Source organism: Gopherus evgoodei, chromosome 7 (genome assembly GCF_007399415.2).
Source record: "Gopherus evgoodei ecotype Sinaloan lineage chromosome 7, rGopEvg1_v1.p, whole genome shotgun sequence".
In the NCBI taxonomy this organism is placed as follows: Eukaryota; Metazoa; Chordata; order Testudines; family Testudinidae; genus Gopherus; species Gopherus evgoodei.
The window spans coordinates 1,005,802-1,026,556 of record NC_044328.1 but is presented as its reverse complement, the minus strand read 5'-3'; the positions used below and the strand labels follow the sequence as shown (position 1 = coordinate 1,026,556).

At 58.1% G+C, this 20,755-nt stretch overlaps 1 protein-coding gene across 6 annotated transcripts in view; it reads right to left on the bottom strand.

Moving 5' to 3' along the window:
* Nucleotides 1-4,427: 4,427 nt before the first annotated feature.
* Nucleotides 4,428-20,755, bottom strand: part of HPSE2 (heparanase 2 (inactive)) — a 277,720-nt gene continuing 261,392 nt past the window's right edge. For 2 of the 6 annotated variants that reach the window (XM_030570710.1, XM_030570712.1), the window contains 4 exons: nucleotides 18,261-18,356; nucleotides 8,510-8,655; nucleotides 7,029-7,175; nucleotides 4,428-6,387 (listed from right to left, as the gene is read on the bottom strand). In XM_030570710.1, coding sequence (XP_030426570.1) covers nucleotides 6,222-6,387; nucleotides 7,029-7,175; nucleotides 8,510-8,655; nucleotides 18,261-18,356 — 555 coding nt within the window. In that variant the 3' untranslated portion in view covers nucleotides 4,428-6,221. The remainder of the gene's footprint in view (nucleotides 6,388-7,028; nucleotides 7,176-8,509; nucleotides 8,656-18,260; nucleotides 18,357-20,755) is intronic. The other 4 variants (XM_030570711.1, XM_030570717.1, XM_030570713.1 and 1 more) reach the window with 3 other exon arrangements.

The following is a 20,755-nucleotide window of genomic DNA, read 5'->3' as shown; positions in this document are numbered from 1 at the left end:
TGTGCACTGTGTGAAGAAGAACTTCCTTTTATTTGTTTTAAACCTGCTACCTATTAATTTCATTTGGTGACCCCTAGTTCTTGTATTATGGGAATAAGTAAATAACTTTTCCTTATCCATTTTCTCCACATCACTCATGATTTTATATACCTCTATCATATCCCCCCTTAGTCTCCTCTTTTCCAAGCTGAAGAGGCCTAGCCTCTTTAATCTTTCCTCATATGGGACCCTCTCCAAACCCCTAATCATTTTAGCTGCCCTTTTCTGAACCTTTTCTAGTGCTAGAATATCTTTTTTGAGGTGAGGAGACCACCACAAGCGACCTGGTGGCTCCCAACTCCGCTGGCTACATCCTCCTAGCCGCATCCTGCACCTCCGCGTTGCCTGCTCGCACGGGCCTGGCGGCTGCTGCATTGGGGTCAGGCCCAGGCTTTCACTGTCTGCGGCCAGCAGGACCCCGGGCGCCCTGGTGGTCTGAGGGGATGGCTCCAGGCTGCCCGTTTCCTCCCCTCCCTACGCGGGCTGGAAGAGGAGGGCGAAGCTGCAGATGCAGCGCAGCTGGCCTGGTCACTATCTGGGAGGGTGCAGGCAGCTCCTGGGGCATGTGGGAAGATGCTGCCTCAGTGGGTCCGTTTACACTGCCTAGTATCTCGGCCTGTACATCCTGGGGGGCGCTAGCCCCTCTCCCTGTGTGCATTGCTGCGGCTACGCTCTTTGGGGTGCTCTGGCTTATCACGGGCATGGCTCTTGGCGCTGGTAACCGCCCCCGCTCGGAGCGCAGCCAGGCCCTACAAGCCAGGCCAGGGCACTGGGCAAAGACAGCGCAGCTGCCACCCAGAGCTGGGGACAGAGACATGGAGCCACCCGCTTCGCCTGAGATGAGATCACCAGAGAGCTGGACAGGGGTGTCTGTCTTGGGAGGCAGCCCCAGAACTCGGCACGTGCTGGGGCCAGGGGCCAGGAGCAGTGAGTGCCGGGCCCACCCCGAGGGGAGATGGGGTTAGCACCAGCGCGGGGTGTTTCTGACTCAGCGCTTGGTCTCAGGGTTTTAAATCACGGAGCTGCCAGGCCCGTGTGATGCCTCCATAGGGAGCCAGCCAGTGTCTTCGCGGGCACAAGCCATTCGCCAAGAGGCGTGGCGCCGGAGAGCATGGCGTGCAGGGCAGGCTCCGGACCGGAAGGGGGGATGCTGCACTGCTCTGCGTGACAGGCTGCCCTAGGCGCGTCCGCTGCCAGCCCCTGCAGCTAGGGGAAGGGGGCACAGGGGATGCAGTGCTGGACCTGCCCCCTCAATTCACAGCAACCTGCCTGTTACTAGGGCCGCAGTGTGAGCCCCACAGGATCTATTCCTGCTGCCCTGGCCTGTCCCCACCCCTCCCGCCAGCCAGGTGAGATCCCAAGCAAGCCCCGGGGGGCTGGAGGTACTAGAAGTGGGGTGTCTGCATGTCTGCCTCATGTTTCCTGGCAGGTCAGCATCTAGCTATCCTGGCCATCAGCCGGCCGCCACCTAAGCCAACAGCCCCCAGCCCTGCCGCTCGCCCCCTCCCGGGGCTTGGGGGCTGGCTGAGAGTGAGCCTAGACGAAGCAGGCTACGGGTTTGTCCCTGCCCCAGCTGTAGCACTGACCTACGGGTCAGCGTAGGTACCCCACCGCTGCGAGAGGCGGTAGCTGTGTCGATGGGAGACGCCCGTCCGTCCGTGCTGTCTACACGGGCAGTGACTGCCGTGCTCGGGCATGGACTGTCTGCACCCCATAGCTACGCCGACCTGGCTCCAGCGTGCCAAGCCGGAGTTGTGGCGTACAGAGGGGAATCCAGGATGCAGCAGGGCAAGGAGCTAGATGTCAGGGCCGCACAGCTTGGGGTGTGAGATACCCAGAGCCCCAGGTGCCATGGGAGGGGGGAGAGGCGCTGGGGAAGCCCAGAGACATGGTGATGAGGGTGTGACAGGCCGGAAAGCCCCGTAACGTGGCTGCACAGGGAGTGGGCACGTCTGCATTGGCGGTTACAGGCGACTGGAATGGAGGCCGCTACGCACAGAGCTCTTGAGCGAGGGGTGGGGGTGCAGGGGCGGCTCCAGGCATTCTGCTGCCCCAAGCACAGCAGGCAGGCGGCCTGCGGGAGGTCCCCGGTCCCGCCAATTCAGCGGCTGCCTGCGGGAGGTCCCCGGTCCCGCCAATTCAGCGGCAGCCTGCGGGAGGTCCCCGGTCCGCCAATTCAGCGGCTGCCTGCGGGAGGTCCGCCGAAGCCGCAGGACCAGAGAACCCTCCGCGGGCATGCAGCCAAAGGCAGCCTGCCTGCCGCCCTCACGGTGACCGGCAGAGCGCCCCCCCCGGCTTTCCGCCCTCGCGGCGACCGGCAGAGCGCCCCCCCCCCCTTTCCGCCCCAAGCATGCGCTTAGCGTCCTGGTGCCTGGAGCCCCTGTGGGGGTGGGGAGTGGGCACTGTGGGGTGCTCTGCAGGTGGGCATGGAGAATTCCCAGCTCCTGTTCAGGGTGGGAGGTAGCTCAGGACTCCTGGCTGGAGTGAGTCCCACCCTGGCCAGGCATCCTGCTGCTGGAAGGCCTCCAGGCTGCCTCCCTCTTCCTCCCCCAGCCACGTACAATCCTGGCCCTTAATTCAGAGCCAGCGGGGGCCCAGAAGTCAAGTGGGGACTGCTGGGTGCAGGGGAGAATAGGCAGAGCATTGGCTGCAGGCAGGGCTGCCCCGGCTCCTCTGCACCTACTGCCCTTGTGTTTCAACCCAGGCTTTCTGTGCCTCTCCTGCCTCCGGGCAGCGTGGTTCTGGCATCGGTGCCGACAGCCACGCTGGCTGCTTGGAGGGCAGAGTCACAGTGTCACTTTGGCAGAGACCCCTTCTGGCCTTAGAGAGGGGATGTTCCCATCGAAACGGGGCTGGGGGCTCAGCCCCGGCTTGGCACCCGGTTTGGGATCCGCTAGGCACAGCTTGCAGCCTGTCAGGGCTGGGCTGAGCTTTTTCACATCCCAGCAGCAGCCGGATAACAAGGGGTTGGGGCCCAGCTGTGGCAGAAGCGGCCCCCAGCTGTTGTGTTGCACACGCATGCTCCAGCTGGTTGCTCACATGCTCTCCAGATGCTCTGGCTCTCACACTCCAGCTGTCCTGCTGCAGACCGGGATGCTGAAATGCCCAGGAAAGCCTGGCCAGCAAGCATGGGATTTCCGCATTGTTACCAGCCTCTGGCAAAGGCCGCACACCCTCCCCAGTCTCCAGGACTCCTTGGGGGCTGGGAGTAACCTGGCTCGTGCCGTGATCCTCGGTGTAAGGCACCAGCTCTCACAAAGGCAGCTGGGTGGTGAGACGGACGGCAGTACCTGGGACTCCCTGGTCAGGCTGTTCCAGAACCTGAGGAGTTCACACCTGATACCTGGTGGGTGAGATCTAAGCGCAGAACTCAGCCACGGGAGGTCTGTGCCTGGCTCCTGACAGGCGCCTGCAGCTGGTACCCGCGCTCTGGAGTTGCTGCAGGACGGCCTGACTTGACTTCCCTTCTCTGTGGGTGACACCAAGCTCTCCCTCTCCCCAGTTCACTGGCCCCTCTACCTCCCTCCATCTGGAGCCCCAGCTCCTGGCTGTGCCGGTGGCACTGGCTTGGCCAGGGCAGTTGCTCTCCTGCCCGCAGGACTTCACTGAACTGCCCTTTGTCCCTGCCCTGTGAGCCCCTTTGCCAGAATTCACACTCCCTCCAGCCGGGATCTGGATCCAGGCCTTCGTCGCCCCATCGCCCCAGCCAGACCCTGCTTCACGGGCTCCCTCACAGTCACACCCCACTGCCATGTCTGGTACCACCTGTGGCTCTGGGCACAGCACTCTGCGAAGGAGCCCGGTGCTGACTCCTCAAACTCTGAGCTCCCCACCCCACATGTGCAAAACGGCTTAGCCAGGTCATAGCCAAGCAGGTGGTCGGCACTGAATGGGCTGTGCCCTCACAGCGCTGGGTTAGTGACCAGCTGCCAGTGTGTCGCCCCTGCCAGGGGTGTAGTCTGGCCTGTAACGCAGACTCTGCCGTGTCCTACCTGTGCCCGTGTCACTGGGCGAGTTACGCCTCCTTCCTCCCAGCTTTCTGGGCATCTCTGAGGGCATGTGCTGCTGGCGCTGCTCTGGGAGCCAGGCCCTGCTGAGGCTCAGAACACACTGAGGAGCACATGCACAAACAGGTGACAATGGCTGTGATGCCAACACACTTGGGCCTGGTGTCCCTGAGTCATGGAGCAGCAGCACCTGCTCTGTCGTGTAGCCACATCCTACGGCTGGGGACTCGGCCACGGCTCCAGGCCTGGGACAGACCGAAGGTGCTTGCAGTCCTGGAGCAGAGGCTCTGAAACGCCTCCCTCTGCCAGGGAGCATGGTGCAGTGGGCCTGGCCCTCGCTGCTGCGGAGAGACGAGGCCAGGCATGGTTGGACAGCCCACCTTTATTATTCAACATCTCCCAAACAATCTCAACCAGCTCCTGGAGCCCGGCTCTCCACACACCCCAATAAAATCTCTTCTGGAAGGAAATATTCACACCTCTAACAATGCCCCCCAAGCTCCTGGGGAGCAGTGACCCTGCCTGTACCACCTCAGCCCACTTCTCCTGTCAGCTGGGGAGTGGGATGCCCCACCCCACTTCCCTCCCACCAGCTTCCAGACTAGCAGAGCTCAAAGTTTCTCTTCTTCAGAAAATATAATTTAAATATTAACATTTACAGCGAAGGCTCCCGTGGGCCCAGCTCGCAGCGCCCCAGCCAGTGCCGGGGGTAGAACTCCTGGCTAACGCCCCTGTACAGGGCTCGGCTGAGCCTCTATGGGCTTCCTTAGCCTGGCCAAAGTGACTCCTCACAGCCCCCCAGCATGTCCCATGCCGCCCATTTCACAGCGTGGCTCCGCAGCTCAGCTGGCACCCCAGGAGGGGCTGGTAGAAGCTATTCCCTCACCCACCTCACCTGTCTCGTGGCCAGGAGGCAGCAGGGGGAGTTACTCCCATGCACGTTCTGGGTTGCTCAGTGGGCTGATACCCAGGATCCCTCTGGCCCTCAGTCTCTCAGTGGGGTGGGCACAGGGTGCTGACTCTCTGGATCTGAGGGAAGACGCAGCGGCAGGCAAAGGCTACCCCCGGAGATCGGTGCGTGCCCAGCCCATCACTAGAGTGAACTGTGAAATCCCTTGGGGGGAGGGCCCCGCAGCCCCGCACTGCACTGAGCCTGGCCCACTTGTCTCCCCAGTCCCAGGCTCACCCCGTTATGGACAGTGGCATGGCAGTGGGGGGAGAAGGGCAGCCGGGAGGCTGGCAGGGTGGAGCTGCCATGGGCAGTCGCACGGCAGTGTGGGGAGAGAAGGGCGGCTGGGTTCTGGCAGGCTGGTTCTGGAGAGGCACCTTCTGTCCAGCAAAGTGCCCAAGAGCAAAGCACCCTGGGGAGCGCAGAGCCGGGATGATGCCCACAGTTCCCCGCAGCCTTGGTTAGCGCAGGGAAGGGGAGGCTCTGAGGGGCTGGGCTGGCTCTAGCCAGCTGGGTTAGCTGTCCCCTTTGCAGCGCTTGTGCCTCTGCTCCCTGTCCCAGGATAAGAACACAACCCTTGAGCTCCCTGCCTCTGCCCTTCCCCCAGAGCAAGGAGCCAGCCGCCTTAATCAGTAAGAAACCGGCCTGGTGCAGCGCTATCCCTTGCAATCCGATCCCTCGGAGCCGGGCCGTCCGTGCGCACAGGCCGAATTCAGCAGCCGGATTTTCACTAGTCCTGTGGAAGAAATGCTGATGGTGTGAAGAGGGCGTGTAGCCCCCAGCTCCCAGGCACCATCGCCCCTGTCTCTGTCACTGCACCAAGTTCCCAGCTTTTCCAGGAGGAGCCAGTTGTCTCACCAATGAGTCATGTTCTCCCCCACAGGAACAGCAATCCTGGGGCCAAGCTAGCTTGTGGTGCTGGGGCCAAGCTGCCAGCCTGGCCAGGTATTGCTGAGGGGACGGTTTGCCAGGCCTTTGGGCCATGCTGAAGGAGTCGCTCAGGACTCCTCCGCTCTGAGTGGCTATTCTCCAAGGGGAACAGGACCTGCCAGTGATGATGCACATCCCTCCGGGTGCAGAGTCCCCAGGAGAGGGGGGCCCAGTCTGCAATGGGCAGGTCACAGCCCCACCCACTGGCAGCAGGTTCTGTGCAGGAAGCGAGAGGACAAGGGAGGGTTAAAACAGGTCCAGCAGGTCTCGTCTTGGCCAGTGGCTTTCGAGCAGAGCTATCGGTACCGGCAGGCCAGGGCGTTAACGTTCTTCACCACATAGAAGCTCATGGTCAGTGGTGGGACGACCAGGGTGCGGCCAGCACGAAGAGGGCGAGGTTTCAGCTCAGGAAGTGTCCCATCATCTGCCATGGCCAGCGGCTGCCCGTTGAGCTGCACGGACCTGCAGGAGAAGCACACTCAGGTCAGCGTCTCCACATCAGCCTGGGAGCCCAGCACAAGGCAGCCAGCAGACACGGCGTGTGCCTGGAGCCCGGTGGGCTGTGCATGCTGCAAGCATCTGCTAGCAGGCAGGAGACACAGCTCTGCAAAGGCAGGTGATGGCCATGGAAGGAGGCAAAGGAAAGAGCGGGTGGTGCTGGGAGCCTCCGCAGGGGTTGATGCATGGGGACAATGAGCTGATCTCCCAGGGGTCTGAGCTCCCCCAGCTTCAGCAGGAATTGATGGGGGCTGCAGGTGTTCCGCACCCCAGAACTGGTCACTTATCTGGGTGCCTCCCTTGGGGCTACTGCAGTGGTGGGCAACCTGCGGCCTGTCAGGGTAATGCACTGGCGGGCCGCAAGACAGTTTGTTTATATCGACCGTCCACAGGCACGGCTGCCCGTAGCTCCCAGTGGCCCCAGTTTGCTACTCCCGGCCTATGAGAGCTGCGGGAAGCAGGAGCTGGCACGTCCCAGGTGTCAGCTGGATGCTCACGTGTCCCAGCTGGTGGTGGTGCACCACAGACTGGCCTCAGCCCTGGTGCTGCTGGCTGCCTGGCCCCGTGCTGGCGTTCAGGGCAGAGCCCTGCATGTCTGCACTCACCGGGCGTGAAGCCCATCCGTGCCATGCGGCTGCAGCAGGTACTGGTGAACAAGCTTATCTCGCAGCGTCCCCACAAGCTTGATTTTCTTCCGGGAGCGATGCAGATTGATGATGTAGAGGGTGATGGATCCTCGGACATAACTGTGGCTGAAAGTGAAAGTGACAATGAGGGTGGGGTTATCTGCATGTTGACTAGGAAACCACATTGTTTCTAGGCAGCTTTAGAAACCAGGGTGTAGCTACCAGAAGACCAGTTAAGCAGGGGGTCTGTGCTGTGGGCTGTGCTAGGAACCGGCTTTCTGCAAAGCCCAGGAGGTGAGGACACCAGCACTGCAGTAACTGGGGGGCCGTCACCATAACAAGGCAGGGATGGCATGAGCCCTCCAAAGGGAGACAGACTGTGTGCAGCAGAGGCAGACACTGGATCTCCAGAGGGGGACTCTAGCCCCATTCCCCCCAGGTCTGTATGGACGTCTGTGCCCTGTCTCCACTCCCCTGGGCCTAGCGAGGGTCCAGGATGAACACGTGCATCATGCCATGGCAGGGGCAGGCCCAGGGCCTTGATTTACCCTCTAACGAGCTCAGGGCAGCGGCACACGTGGCTCCATGGCTGCAGTTGTCTGCCCACATTAAGCAACAGGCACTGTGCCACTTCCCTGGGGATGCAGGTCAGAGTGGGGCAGGGAGGAGGTGTTCCCAGGCAGACACGTGGATTCACCTCCCTTGTGGTGTGCGATGGGGCAGGGCACAAGGGATGTGCTGTGGGAAGCCCCTGCCCCAGCTCCCGGGTGCGTGGTGGGGTGCAAAGGGGGATGCTGAGAGCAAGGTGAGTGCTCTCTATGCTCGGGCACTGCACTGGACATGTCCCGAACAGAGACAAGACACTGGTGCTCTGTCTCGCCCAGCACGCAGCCCAGACAGGGGCCGGAGAGCAGGCTGCACCTGTCAGTTACTAGACAAGGTTTCCTTCGGGGTGGGGGGATGTTGAAAGCATCTGGAATATGTAACCAAACGGCCTCCCCTCGGCCACAATAGGAACTTGTGTCCGTGGAGATGGCAGCGCCCCCACCCCTCGGTGGGACCCTTTGAAAGAGCTTATCACTGATCCAGCCACCCTGTCACTGTCAGCTGGAGGGCAGCGTAACCCGACCCTCTGAGGCCTGGGTGAAATCCACTCCCTTGATCTCCCCTGTTGGGCTCCTGCCCAACCTCCCAGTCTCACGCACTCTGCTTGGGACCCGCTGCCATCACAGAAGCCTCCTGTTCACTCACTGCCATGGCACGGTGGGGGCAGCCCCATTCCCAAAGCCCCTTCCGAGGGGGGCCAGCCCCCACCCTGCACACCCCCTCTGCTCCCCCAGCAGCCCCGGGCAGCGAGCGCCAAGCCCATCTCTTGCGAGATTCCAGAATATTCCTGGTGCGCAGCCCGGGGCTCCCCACGGAGTCGTGCAAGGAGCAGCCTGGCCTGGCGAGGGACTGACCTGTGGGAGCTGCTGCAGTGAGCATAGATGCGGAGCTTGTCCCGAATAACTCTGCCGGGGCGCGGCTCCCGCTGGAGCCCTGCCACGTGGACGGCCAGCACCCTGGGCCCCACCAGGCGCTTGTACAGGAGCGAAAGCCAGTAATCCTGCGGAGCGGGAAGAATTGACACGTCACCCCCTCTGCCTCCCAGCGGGCGGGGAGCAGAGCCCCCGTGCGACCCTCCTCTCAGCGGTTCCCACCCTTGCTGAGCTTGGACAATCTGGGCTGCAGCCCCACACCTGGGGCTGCCTCGGGCTGCCTGCTGCGGGCAGGGCCGGCTTTAGGCCTATTCCACCAATTCCCCCGAATCCCTCCCCTGGCTGGAGGCGCCTTTTTCATTTTTACTCACCTGGTGGCACTCAGGGTCTTCAGTGGCACTTCGGCGGCGGGTTCTTCACTGCTGCTGAAGGCCTGGGGCAAGTGAAGGAAGGAATCCGCCGAAGTGCCGCCGAAGACGCGGAGCGCTGCCTGGTGAGTACAAGCCCCACGTGGTTTTTTTACTTTTTTTTTTTAAAGTCATCCCTGCCGGGGCCCCGTCAAAACTGTTCAAATTGGGCCCCGCACTTCCTAAAGCCGGCCCTGGCGGCGGGGACCTTTCAGTCCGGCAGTGCTGCTGCTCCCTAGACGCCGGGAAGCACAAGAGCCTGGGTTTGGAATGGTAAAGGAACTTGGGCACCCGCTGTTGGGAACAGGGCCTGTGGGGTAGGGCTGGGCCTGTCGGTGACTCCCCTGAAAATCCGCCCACATGCAGCCATGGTATAAACCCTCTGAAAACCCTTAGCCTGCACATGCTCAGCAGAGATGCCCAGGTTGCCAACTTTCCGATGGCACAAAACCCAACACCCCTGCCCCACCCCTTCCCAGAGACCCCACTCCTTCTCTGAGGCGCCCCCGCCCTCACTCACTTTCACCAGGCTGGGCAGGGGGTTGGGGTGTGGGAGGAGGTGAGGGCTCTGGCTGAGGGTGTGCACTCTGGGGTGGGGCCCGGGTGAGGGGTTTGGGGTGTGGGAGGGGGCTAATGGCTGGGGCAGGGGATTGGGGGGGTGCAGACTCCGGGAGGGAGTTTGGGTGCGGGAGGGGACTCCGGGCTGGAGCAGGGAGTTTGGGTACGGGAGGGGGTGTGGGGTCCCGGCAGCCCCTAGGTGCATGGGCACCCGGGGAGGCTCAGCTCACTGCCCTTGCGCCTGCAGGTGCCATCCTCGCAGCTCCCATTCCCAGCCAATGAGAGCTGTGGAGCCGGCACTCAGGGCGGGGCCAGCGCATGGAGCTTCCCTGGCTGCTCATGTGCCTAGAGGCTGCAAGGACCCCGCAGCTGCTTCCGGGAGCCACATAGAGCTAGGGCAGGCAGGGAGCCTGCCTTAGCCCCGGGCCCCCATTGCACCACTGACCAGACTTTTAACGGTCTGACAAATACATCACTGGAAACTTTCTGCCTCCTTGTGTGTTAGTGTTGTTAAAAGAGACATTAGCATTAGAGGAATATGGTTAGTATTCAGACATTATGAAATGCTTGTAGGATGCTGCATGTTTTAATCTTCTCTAGCCTAGCTAGGTACCAGTTTAAGGCAATATTTAAGTGTTTGCTCTGTAACTATAAAAGCGTTTACTAAAATGGTAAACCCCCAGTCAGGAGAGACGTGTCACCAAGTGTGAAATGCCAATTTACCACTGTGACGAACTGGGAAAGTTCTTAATGTTTTCTCTGAGTACTGTATTGGTGCCTCAGTGTCCCCATGGCAGTTCTTAAGTATCTGGCAGAGCCAAGGGCCAGTGCACCTAAATGCCTGGCACTCTGTCTCCCAGCAACTGATGGCCTGGGCCCCTCCCCTGCAAAGGTGCCAGCTGAAGGTGTTGGAAACAAAGGGATCAGGTGACCTCCTGGCCCGGGAAAGGGGCTGAGGAGAGAGGAGGGGCTGGGAGGGTTTGTTAGTCTGGAGCTGGCTGGGGTCAAGGGTGGAGGGCAGACCTGGGGGTCTGGCTCACTGCCCCCCAGAATGGACCCAGCCGAGGGGTCCGGTTCGCTGTATCTACAAGCTCTGTTTTAGACCCTGTTCCTGTCATCGAATAAACCTCTGTTTTACTGGCTGGCTGAGAGTCACGTCTGACTGCAAAGTGGGGGTGCAGGACCCGGTGGCTTCCCCAGGACCCCGCTGGGGTGGACTCGCTGTGGGAAGCGCACGGAGGGGCAGAGGATGCTGAATGCTCCAAGGAGAGACCCAGGAGGTGAAGCCGTGTGAGCTTCTTGCCCTGAACAAGTCTGCTCCAAGGGAGAGGAGGCTCCCAAAGTCCTGACTGGCTTGGTGGGGAGCAGTTCCAGAGCATCGCCCGGTGACTCCGTGACAACCACAAGAGGTGACATCTTCTTCTCAACAAGAGAAGGCGCAAGAGACACCAGACAAGCCAGTGTGGAACCCCAGTGGACAAAAGACTTTGCTGATTGTGTCTGGCAGACCCATGAAGAGGGCACATGCACAAAGCCTTGTCCCATCACAGCTTGAACGCCAGGGAAAGGGCCTGAAAATCCCTGCCAAGGAGGAATTGTCATCTCTGTGCTGCTTGGAATTCAGAGATGTGATATTTCTAAGCATAAGCAAGGGATCCCCAAGCTGCCTGGCTCGGCTAAGCCCTAAAGGACATATAGCGCTTGCATATGATAGCACCATCTATTACCTTTTGGACCCTAAGACTATATGTCATTGGTGGGGGGGAGAGGAGGAAGAGGGTGTTTACCTGTTTTAACCTTATCAATAATTCTCATTTCTTTGTCCTAGTTAATAAATCTTTAGTTAGCATTACAGGATTGGCTACAAGCATTGTCTTTGGTTTGAGATCTGAGTACAACTGACCTGGGGTTAGTGACGTGTCCTTGGGACTGGCAGTAACCGGATACTGTTGTGATTTTTGGTGTAAAGTGACAGTCTATCACATAGTCTAGCCTGTCTGGGTGGCAAGTAGACTGGAGAGCCCAAGGGACTGTCTGTGACTCCACGGTCAGACTGGTATAGTGCTTTAGGAGTTCCCACTTGTCACTGGGTTGGTGACAGCTAATTACAGACCATACGAGCAGTTTGGGGTTTGCGTCCTGCTCCTTGTCAGTCTGCCCTGAGGTTGGCTACTCTAGACAGTGGAAAGAGAATGAGGAGTCCTTGTGGCACCTTAGAGACTAACACATTTATTTGGGCATAATCTTTCGTGGGCTAAAACCCACTTCATCGGATGCATGCAGTGGAAAATACAGTAGGAAGATCTATATACACAGAGAACATGAAAAAATGGGTGTTGCCATACTAACTATAACAAGAGTAATCAGTTAAGGTGAGCTATTATCAGCAGGAGAAAAAAAACTTTTTGTAGTGCTAATTAGGATGGCCTATTTCCAACAGGTGACAAGAAGGTGTGAATAACAGTAGGGGGGAAATTAGCATGGGGAAATAGTTTTACTTTGTGTATACAGCAAACAGGGAAAGATTAAGAATGAGCTGCAAAGTAAAACTATTTCCCCATGCAATTTTTTCCCCCTACTGTTACTTACACCTTCTTGTCACCTGTTGGAAATGGGCCATCCTGATTAGCACTACAAAAAGTTTTTTTCTCCTCCTGATAATAGCCCATTAATTAATTAGTCTCATTAGAGTTGGTATGGCAACACCCATTTTTTCATGTTCTCTGTGTATATATATCTTCCTACTGTATTTTCCACTGCATGCACCTGATGAAGTGGGTTCTAGCCCATGAAAGCTTATGCCCAAATAAATGTATTAGTCTCTAAGGTGCCACAAGGACTCCTGTTCTTTCTGCTGATACACGGCTACCCCTCTGAAATCTAGACAGTGTGACACCGACACTCCGTTCCTAGAGGTCTGGCCTTGCCTGCAGCGGTATTCATGTGAATGTCGTTTGTGGAGTCCCTTACCCAGCGATCCAGGCCAGTCTGTAGAACTGACCTGTCCCATCACTATTTACCACTCCACCAGTTCTGAGAATTTTACCAGCAACGGTTTTACATTTTCTTCCTGATCATTGACAAAGATATTGAATGGCATTGGGCCAAGGACATCCCTGTGGGACCCACCAGGAACACCCCCAGTGGATGACGCTTCTCACCTACAATTATTTTCTGAGATCTCTCATTTCCTCAGAGTTTAACCCAGGCTACACTGGTTTTGCAGAGTGCTCGATATGGGGTTTAAATCAGAATGTCATGCAGGGCGAAGCCCAGTGCTGTACAGAGATCTCAGGCCTTGCCTGGACAGGGCAGTAAAGTGCTCAGGGTGTGTGTGTGTGTATGTGTGTGTGTGTGTGTGTGATTTGTAAAGTGCTCTAACTGCACGGTGCAGACCCTGCTGGTGTGCTCTGAAAGGTAACCTAGTTTGTTAATGTGACCTAGGTACTTTTTAGAGCATGCCAGCAGGGTCTCCGAGGGGGAGGGGCCCTTCAGCTGTGAGGACGGAGCCAGTGACAGATGTAAGGTTAGAATAAGCCGACAGACAGGAATCGGCTCAGGTATTGGTCCCAGAGGAGTGGAAGGGGCTTTCTTGCTGTAACTACTTTGCAGGGCCATTAACCCGTGCTGGCCCCAAGGCCCCTGCTGGAGCTGCAGGCAGCAAGCACCTGAACAAAAGAAGCAGCTGAGTGCTCCAGCAGCTCCCCTGGCTAGGAAACCTGATTTATGGGCAGGAAGGGCAGCTGTCTCACGTGATGTGATTTGTAGACGGAAAGCCGCCCATATCTACCTAGTGCCTTGGGGCCAACGTGGCCCAAGAGCTTTCCATTAGACAAGAAAAACCCAGAGGGTCCCATTTTATCTCTCTTCACCCTTTAATTCATTGCAGGAGCTTTTAGAAACTTAAGCTGTTGGAAGTGGGGCTGGTTAATCAGCCCTTCAGACAGACCTATTAACCAGATCCTCCTGTCTCCAGCCTGGTTACAGAGGGGGAGGGAGTGTAACCCCCTGACCTTTCCTACAAGGAGCGAAGCTGCTTGGCAGCACGGCTGGGTTTGTTAAATTGTGCACTAACCACATGTAGCTATGACCAGAATGCTAGCAACAGGCCCAGCCCTTCAGCTGCTCGGGCTGTAACCAGCAGAGGCAGCTGAACATCACATGAAAGCTCTGTGCAACCCCACTGGTGCACAGTCAGCTGGTTTGTCTCCATGCCCGCTGCCCAGGGCAGAACAGCACACACGTCTGCAAAGGGAACAGTCCAGCAGCAGCGACAGCCAGCGGGTTTGCTTCAGGATGTGACACACGTGGGGATCTTCGTGAGCCACATGGCAAACGGGTCCCACTGCAGCATGCTTGTAGGGACAGGAGAGGGCCCTTTTCCGGAGGGATCTTACTCCCACCAGCCGAATTTGTCACTAGCTCCCTCTAGCCTTCCTTCTCCAGAAACAAACCAACGGGAGCCCAAGACACATTTATACTTTGGGCTTCAGTGTCCTTCTCCCGTAACTTGCTGCTCATGGCTATTCCCCAGGCAGTCAGCGGCTCTGCGTGAGCTCCTTGGTTACTCTGTGTTCACGTTCCCTAGATTTCGACTCCCTTAGAAGCATGGAAATGATGAAAACCCTTCCATATCATAGTGCAGGTGAGTACAGTCCAGACCAGAAGGGACCATTGTGATCATCCAGTGACTCCTGCACAGCACAGGCCCCAAATCGTCCCTAGAGCTGAGCTTTTAGAACATCCCATCGTGACACAAACATGGAGACTCCACCCCCACCCGTGGCTGCGCTACTCGCATCATTGCACAAGCCATCGCCCTGCCCGGAGCCACGACACCTCTGCACAAACCACTCCCAATGACACAGGCTCCTGTTGCTTCCCTAGGTCCCTGCTCACTTGTATCAGGATACTAGCAATAACCAGGATGGAGGGATGCCACAGTGGGGTTTGGGAGCAGTTCTTGGTATCTACATGGGGCCCACACAAGCCTCCGAGTTCCAGCACCATGTCTCTTTAGCAGCAACATCCTTGTCAGGCTCCCCCATCAGTCTAGATACCCAGCCACCGAGTGGGGACAACTGCGCCGGCGTCAGGCTGAACCTTGGCCAGCAACGCTCTGCAGAAAGAAAGTCAGTGAGTGCTGCTGCGAGGCTGGTTCCTGCTCCAGGAAGTGCAGAACGACTGAAGAAAACACTGCAAAGGCACAGGCTGGCTGGGGCTGGTGCTGCCTCCTCTCCCTCGTGCTGGCAAATGGGCCAGGCTCAGCCCGGGGTTTGCAATGAGCCTGACACACAAGTCCCCTGGCAGGTCTCTGCCTGTGAGGAGACAAACTGCATCCTTTCTGCAGCAGCCGTGGGGATGGCTGTGATTACGCTGAGCTCCGTTCAGCCTCTGGGAAGCATGTGCTGCGGGCCTTCATTGCTGGTCACGCAGCCACCTCCCCTCCGCACTAGCACAGGGTCTTTCCTAAGCAGGACAGGTGCCACCTCGGAGAGGGCACTGAGGGGAACCCAGCAAATGGGCATCAGCTGAGCACGCAGCCGAGGGGCTGAAATCTCTGAGCTGACTGAGGGGATCCTCTCCTGCCCCACAGAACATACGTGCTGCTGCAGAAGGGAGGCACCCCACTGCACCCCCAGAAGAGCCCATCATGGGCAAGTCCCAGACTCTGCCATGTTCCTGCTCCCAGCCCACTTCGGACTAAGTAACTGTGTGGCTGTGTCTCAGTTAGCACAAGGGTAGCCATTCCCCTGGCCAGGGGGCTGCCCATTCCTTTGTGCCACAACCGTGGACTTGTCCTTGACCCTCTGCTCTGCTCCTCCTACATTTCCAAAGTCGGCAGATCTGCCTGGGGGGCCTCTGCAGCACTGCCCCACCAGCAGGGCTCCCCATGCTGAAATCCTCCCTCCCTCTGGCCAAGGCAGGTCCCCCGCATGGCGTCTCCAAGTCACTGAACCACAGCAGTTAGACGCTCCCAGTCCGTCTGCAGGCCGGGCAGGCCTGCTCCCTGCAGCACCTTTACAATGCTGTGTCTAGTCTGCTTTAAAAGGCCCAAAGGACAGGGCTTTGCCCTCCCCCCAGTCTCCAGGGCATCTATTTCACCGCCAATGAAACGCAGGCAACTTCCAGAGTTGGTCCGCATTCCCGCTCGCCATTCCAGCCCGTTCCGCCTGGTCGCCCTGGCTCGCACTAAGCAACCCCCACCCCTGCATGGTGCTTACTTCCCATAGCCGAAGCTCTCCAGAACATCCTGCCTGCCGTGACCTCCTCTGGACCCTTCCTCAGCCAGGACTGCATGCTGCATACCTACGAGAGTTCAGAATCACCCCGCCCAGACATGCTCCCACCGCCCTCACCTCCCCACCCCACAGCACTGCTCTCATCCCCTCCCACAATCACACACTTTGCCTTGCTGGCTTCTCTCTGATACAGACTGAGCTGAAACAGCTCTCCTGTGCCTGGTCTCTGAGCACGTCCCCCTCTGCCGCAAGCCAAGAACCAGTCACTTTCTCCTAGCCCTGAACATGGAACTTGGCGAGAAGAAGAGAAGCAGCATTAGCCCTAAAGCTGCTCTGCTTGTTTCCCGGCCAGCCAGTTGAATAGGCCACAGACGAACACTTCCCCTCAACACACCCACTCACACGCTCCCTCCACGTGGAGTGACAAACACCAGCTCCCTGGCTAATGGGAGAGAGCCACAGCCGGAAGTTTAAGTGTGCAGAAATCCCGTACAAACGAAGGGGAGAGGCAGATGTCAACACCTCTGGAAATCAGAGCCCAAGCGGGCAGTCAAATGGAATCAGAGGCCATTTTTTACAACATGCCTTTTGAATCTGCTGGGGCAGGGCCGGGGCCTGGCTGGAGGGAAGCTTGCAGGATCCCAGTCTGTGACCTGGTTGAGTGAGCACAACACAGCTTGGGCCCCTCTGCTCTGGCTCTGGTTTCAGGGACTCACGCTGCTCTTCCTCATCACCCTGTCTGCCTGCGTAGAGCCCGTGGCACTCAGTGCCGAGCTCAGCAGGCAGACTGTGCTTGCTGGTGGGAGGGGGCAGGGACACCCCGGACTCAGGGACCCCACCCAGAGTTCCCAGTGCTGAGGGATGGGGTGTTGTCATAAACAGATAGCTAAGGGTTAATGTCCCTTTTACCTGTAACGGGTTAACAAACAGGGACCCAAACACCTGACCAGGGGACCAATCAGGAGACAAGATACTTTCAAATCTCGGTGGAGGGAAGCCTTTGTTTGTGTTTTTTGGGTTTGGCTTTGCTCTCTCTGGACTCTGAGAGTGACCACACGTACCTACAGGCTCTCTAATCTTCTATTCCCATTTTGTGAGTATAAAGGTAGAAAGGTGGTATAGTCTTTTTATTTGTTTTTTCTTTATTTGCAAATGTGTATTTGGCTGAAAGTATTTTAAATTGTATTTCTGCTGGAGGAGGCTGTTTCTCCAATTTCTATAAGCTGACAGATCCTGTAACTTTTACCATCTAAATTACAGAAATAACTTTTACCTTTTTTCTTTCCTTTTATTAAAAGTTTTGCTTTAAGACCTGTCTGATTTTTTCCCCTCGTTGAGGCTCAAGGGAACTGAGTCTGTACTCACCAGGGAATTGGTGGGGAGAAGGGAAAGGTGAATTTCCTCTTTGTTTTAGATTCATGGAGTTTGAATCTGTATTGCCTCTGGGTGAAGGGAAAAGAGGAGGGAGGAGGGGAAGGTATCATTCTTCTCCGTGTGGTGATTCAAGGAGTTTGAATCACGGTGATCTCCTAGTGGACCCGGGGTGGAAAGGAGCTGGGAGGAAGGGAGGAGGGGGAAGGGAAATGGTTTATTCTCCTTTGTTGTGAGACTCAAGGAATTTGGGTCTTTGGGGTCCCCAGGGAAGGTTTTGGGGAGGGAGACCAGGCACTCTACTCTAAGTCCTGATTGGTGGCAGCACTACAGGATCCAAGCTGGTAATTAAGCTTAGGGGAATTCATGCTAGTCCCCATATTATGGACGCTAAGGTTCAGAATTGGGAATTATACTATGACAGGTGTGAAGGAAGCTCAGAGATGGAGTGGGTGGAGAACTGCAGCAGTGACAGCTCTGTTTCAGCCCTGGCCTGCTGGCCATGCCAGTGCAGTTCTCACAGGAAAGACTATTCCTAGCCAGGTCTGGAGAGTCCCGAGACACAGCACTTGTTCTGTGAGCTGGGCTGAGTCGCTGGTGAGGCTGAGCTGTGCAGGCAGGCACTGGAGCTGGGAGCCCACTAACAGACAGCCTCTCGGAGCAGTCAGCCGGGCTGTGCCTCCCTGGGTCCCACCAGCTGAATTCCCTCTCTGCTGACCCCACTGTTTTCTGGATGAAGGCCGGACCGTCGCCATCAGGGTGACGGAGGAGGTGAGATCTACCCTGGGCCACGGAAAGACCTGACGGCACAGCAGGAGACATTAAATGCAACGCAGCAGGTTTGGTGCCTGGCTCTGGCTTTTTCCAAGCAGGCCAGCGGCTGCTTCCTGGGGCGTGGAGCAGATGGAGAAGTAGCCTCAAACCTCTCCTCTCATCGCCTCTCTCTGACAGAGCCCAGGCCATGGCGGCCGCAGGGAGGGAGCGGAGCTGCTGAGTCAGAAGGGACAGAAACCAAGAGGGATCCCTTTGGAGTTCTCGGAACGCTTCTCTTTTCACTTCCCACTCGGGTGGGACCAAGCGCCCTCCAGCCACCACCTGCCTTCAAAGCCATGGCACTGGGGGCTGCAGCTGAAGCAGGAATTCCATGGCACCTACCCCAGAGAGGAGACGCAGAATAACATCTGTGACTGAGCAGGCCAGATGTTGAAGTGCTGCTGCTGGCAGGACAGGGCTGGAAAGGTCACAGCACGCCTAATGGGGGATAAGGAGAAAACAGATGGGGAAATAGATCCATTGCCCACTTCTAATGGAGTGGGGATGGTAGGGGGAGCACACCAGCTGCCCTGCCCCCATCACTGGGAGGCAGCCGTTTAACTCCACACTGACTGGTTCTGAAGTTTATAAGAGAGAGAGGCCTGGAAAGGCCAGAAGCTCCCAGCCCCACATCTTCCCCATTAGCTATGTGCTCTGCCCATAGGGCAGGCCGCGTGCTGCTCTCAGTCCCATGGGTGCAGCCCCACTCCTTGCTAACATGTTCAGACCAGTGTCGTGGTGGCGACGTAGCTCTGGGATTTCCTGCACTTCTAGGCCAAGGCACGTCAGTCCCGCAGCTCTGCCTGCCACATGCCCGTTTGCTACCTGGAGGACCATCCTGACGCGCCATGGTACGCTGATGGCGTGGGACTAGCTGGGGCCAATGTTGGCAGTACCAGACTGACAGCACTGGAGTCGATGGCACAGCATGGGACTGGGGCTGCCTCAGTGCTGGAGTGCAGGTAGGGCCCAGCTCCACCTGGCGGACCTCGGAATCACGGCGCGGCTGGCAGAGGAGGACGACTCTCCCCGAGCTCGGCGCTGCCTGTCCCCCATTTTAGGAGACCTCTCTTGGACGAGCTGAGGAAGGAGTATGAGCTGTTCCTCTGGGGAAGGCCGAGGAATCTAAGGGCACTACTAGCTAACTCAAAATCATATCCCCTTCACAGGGACCCAGGAAGAGAAATCCAAGCCGGGCAGAGGCCCTGAGCTTGGCCCGTGCTAGTGCTGCTGGACGGCTCCCAGAACTGGGGGCTCCCTCTCCGCTGGGCAGGAAAGCCTGGCCTGGCTCTCTGTGGTTTCTGGGCTGCAGCCTGCTCAGCAGGCAGAGCCCTCGAGTGGCCTAGCAGGGTCCTGGGGGGCCAATATCTGGGGGGCTGGGAGAGTTTCCTGTTTGAGTCACTGTCACGGAAGAGCCCCAGGGAGGCCCCCTTCAGGGAGCCAGAGCCCCCAGGCCTCGCTCTGTCGCTGGGGAAGCCCCTCGGCTTCACTCCCTCCTTGGAACGAGCCTTCAGCACCCCTGGCTCAGGCCGTGAGCCCCCTTGAGCAGGTCCGCCTGAGAGGGACTTGGGGGTGCAATGCACCCCCTCTCCAGCACCTGCCGGGACCCAGCCGGCGCAGTTACAGCAGGGGGTTAGGAGGGTCTGGAACACAGCCAGGCAGGCCTTGGGGAGCACCCAGAGCAGGACCTTACAGCCCAGAGCCCTCCAGTCCCTCTTTTGTTCTATTCAGGAGAGTCTCACACTTAACATCCTCCTCTGTCCTTTTTGGTCTTGTCCCTGGGCAAACATTGTCCTCTAGCTCCTCCTCAGCCCTTTGTTCCCCTGCTGGTCACACCTGGCTGGCTTCTTGAAGAGGCCTGGGTCATCCATGGTCATTAGTTGTTAGGTAACAAATGTCTGGGCAATTGGAGTGGCCACTGTCTTCTGGGACTGTCCATGGACATTGGAGGAGGGGCGGGGGGAAGGCCCCAGACAGTCAGTGTCCAGCACACCTGGATCTGCAGAGGGTAAAAGACCTTTTCCTGCTACCTAGGTAACAATGGAGCATATAGGGGAAACTGAGGCAGACACACTATTAACACAAATCATTACAGAAAACTCCCACTCAGTCACAGTCACAGTGGAGGCACTGGCCCCCTGGGTGAGAATCCAGCGAGTTGTGGCTACAGCAGTCAAGACAAACCCAAGCAAGGACCTCGGCATCCCGATGCCTGTTGAGCCCGACCTGCCCCGAAGCCGGGGTTAGTGTTGTGCAGAAGTAGCAGCAAAAGAAGCACAGCTACCCAGGGAGTCAGGGGAGGCCACTTCTGTAAAAGCAAGGGAGCATCTTACCCACCAGCTGGGAGTGGGCCAGAGGCAGTTCCTAGTCTCCTGTGCCCCCCGCAGAGCTGGCACCACCTGCTGGTGAGGAAATTCAGCACCCGAGTGCGAGGCGCAGGGAATCCTGCACCACATCATGTGCGGGAGGGAGGCTCAGCCTGTGGCGGTGGGCCAGGCCTGGTGCAGCTTGGGCAGCCAGTGGCACGCTGGGAGCCATCCCTGAGTCTTTCCCCCAGACCACATGGCGGGTGCCCTTGAGACGGGACAGAGCGTCGTATCTCTGCTCCTGTTCCCAGTCCAGCTCCCACAGCGAGGGGCTGTGCTTCTGCTCACACGCTGCCCAGGCACAGTCCTCAGCGAGCCCCTCATCTCCCCTCAGACAGCACCTGCTGGGAGCAGCATGGGGGGAGGGCTTCAGGCACTGTCCGGAAAGGACCCCTTCTGGGCTGTAGTTCATACAGATTGGACACTCCCGAACAGGGCCAGCTCCAGGCACCAGCTAAAGAAGCAGGTGCT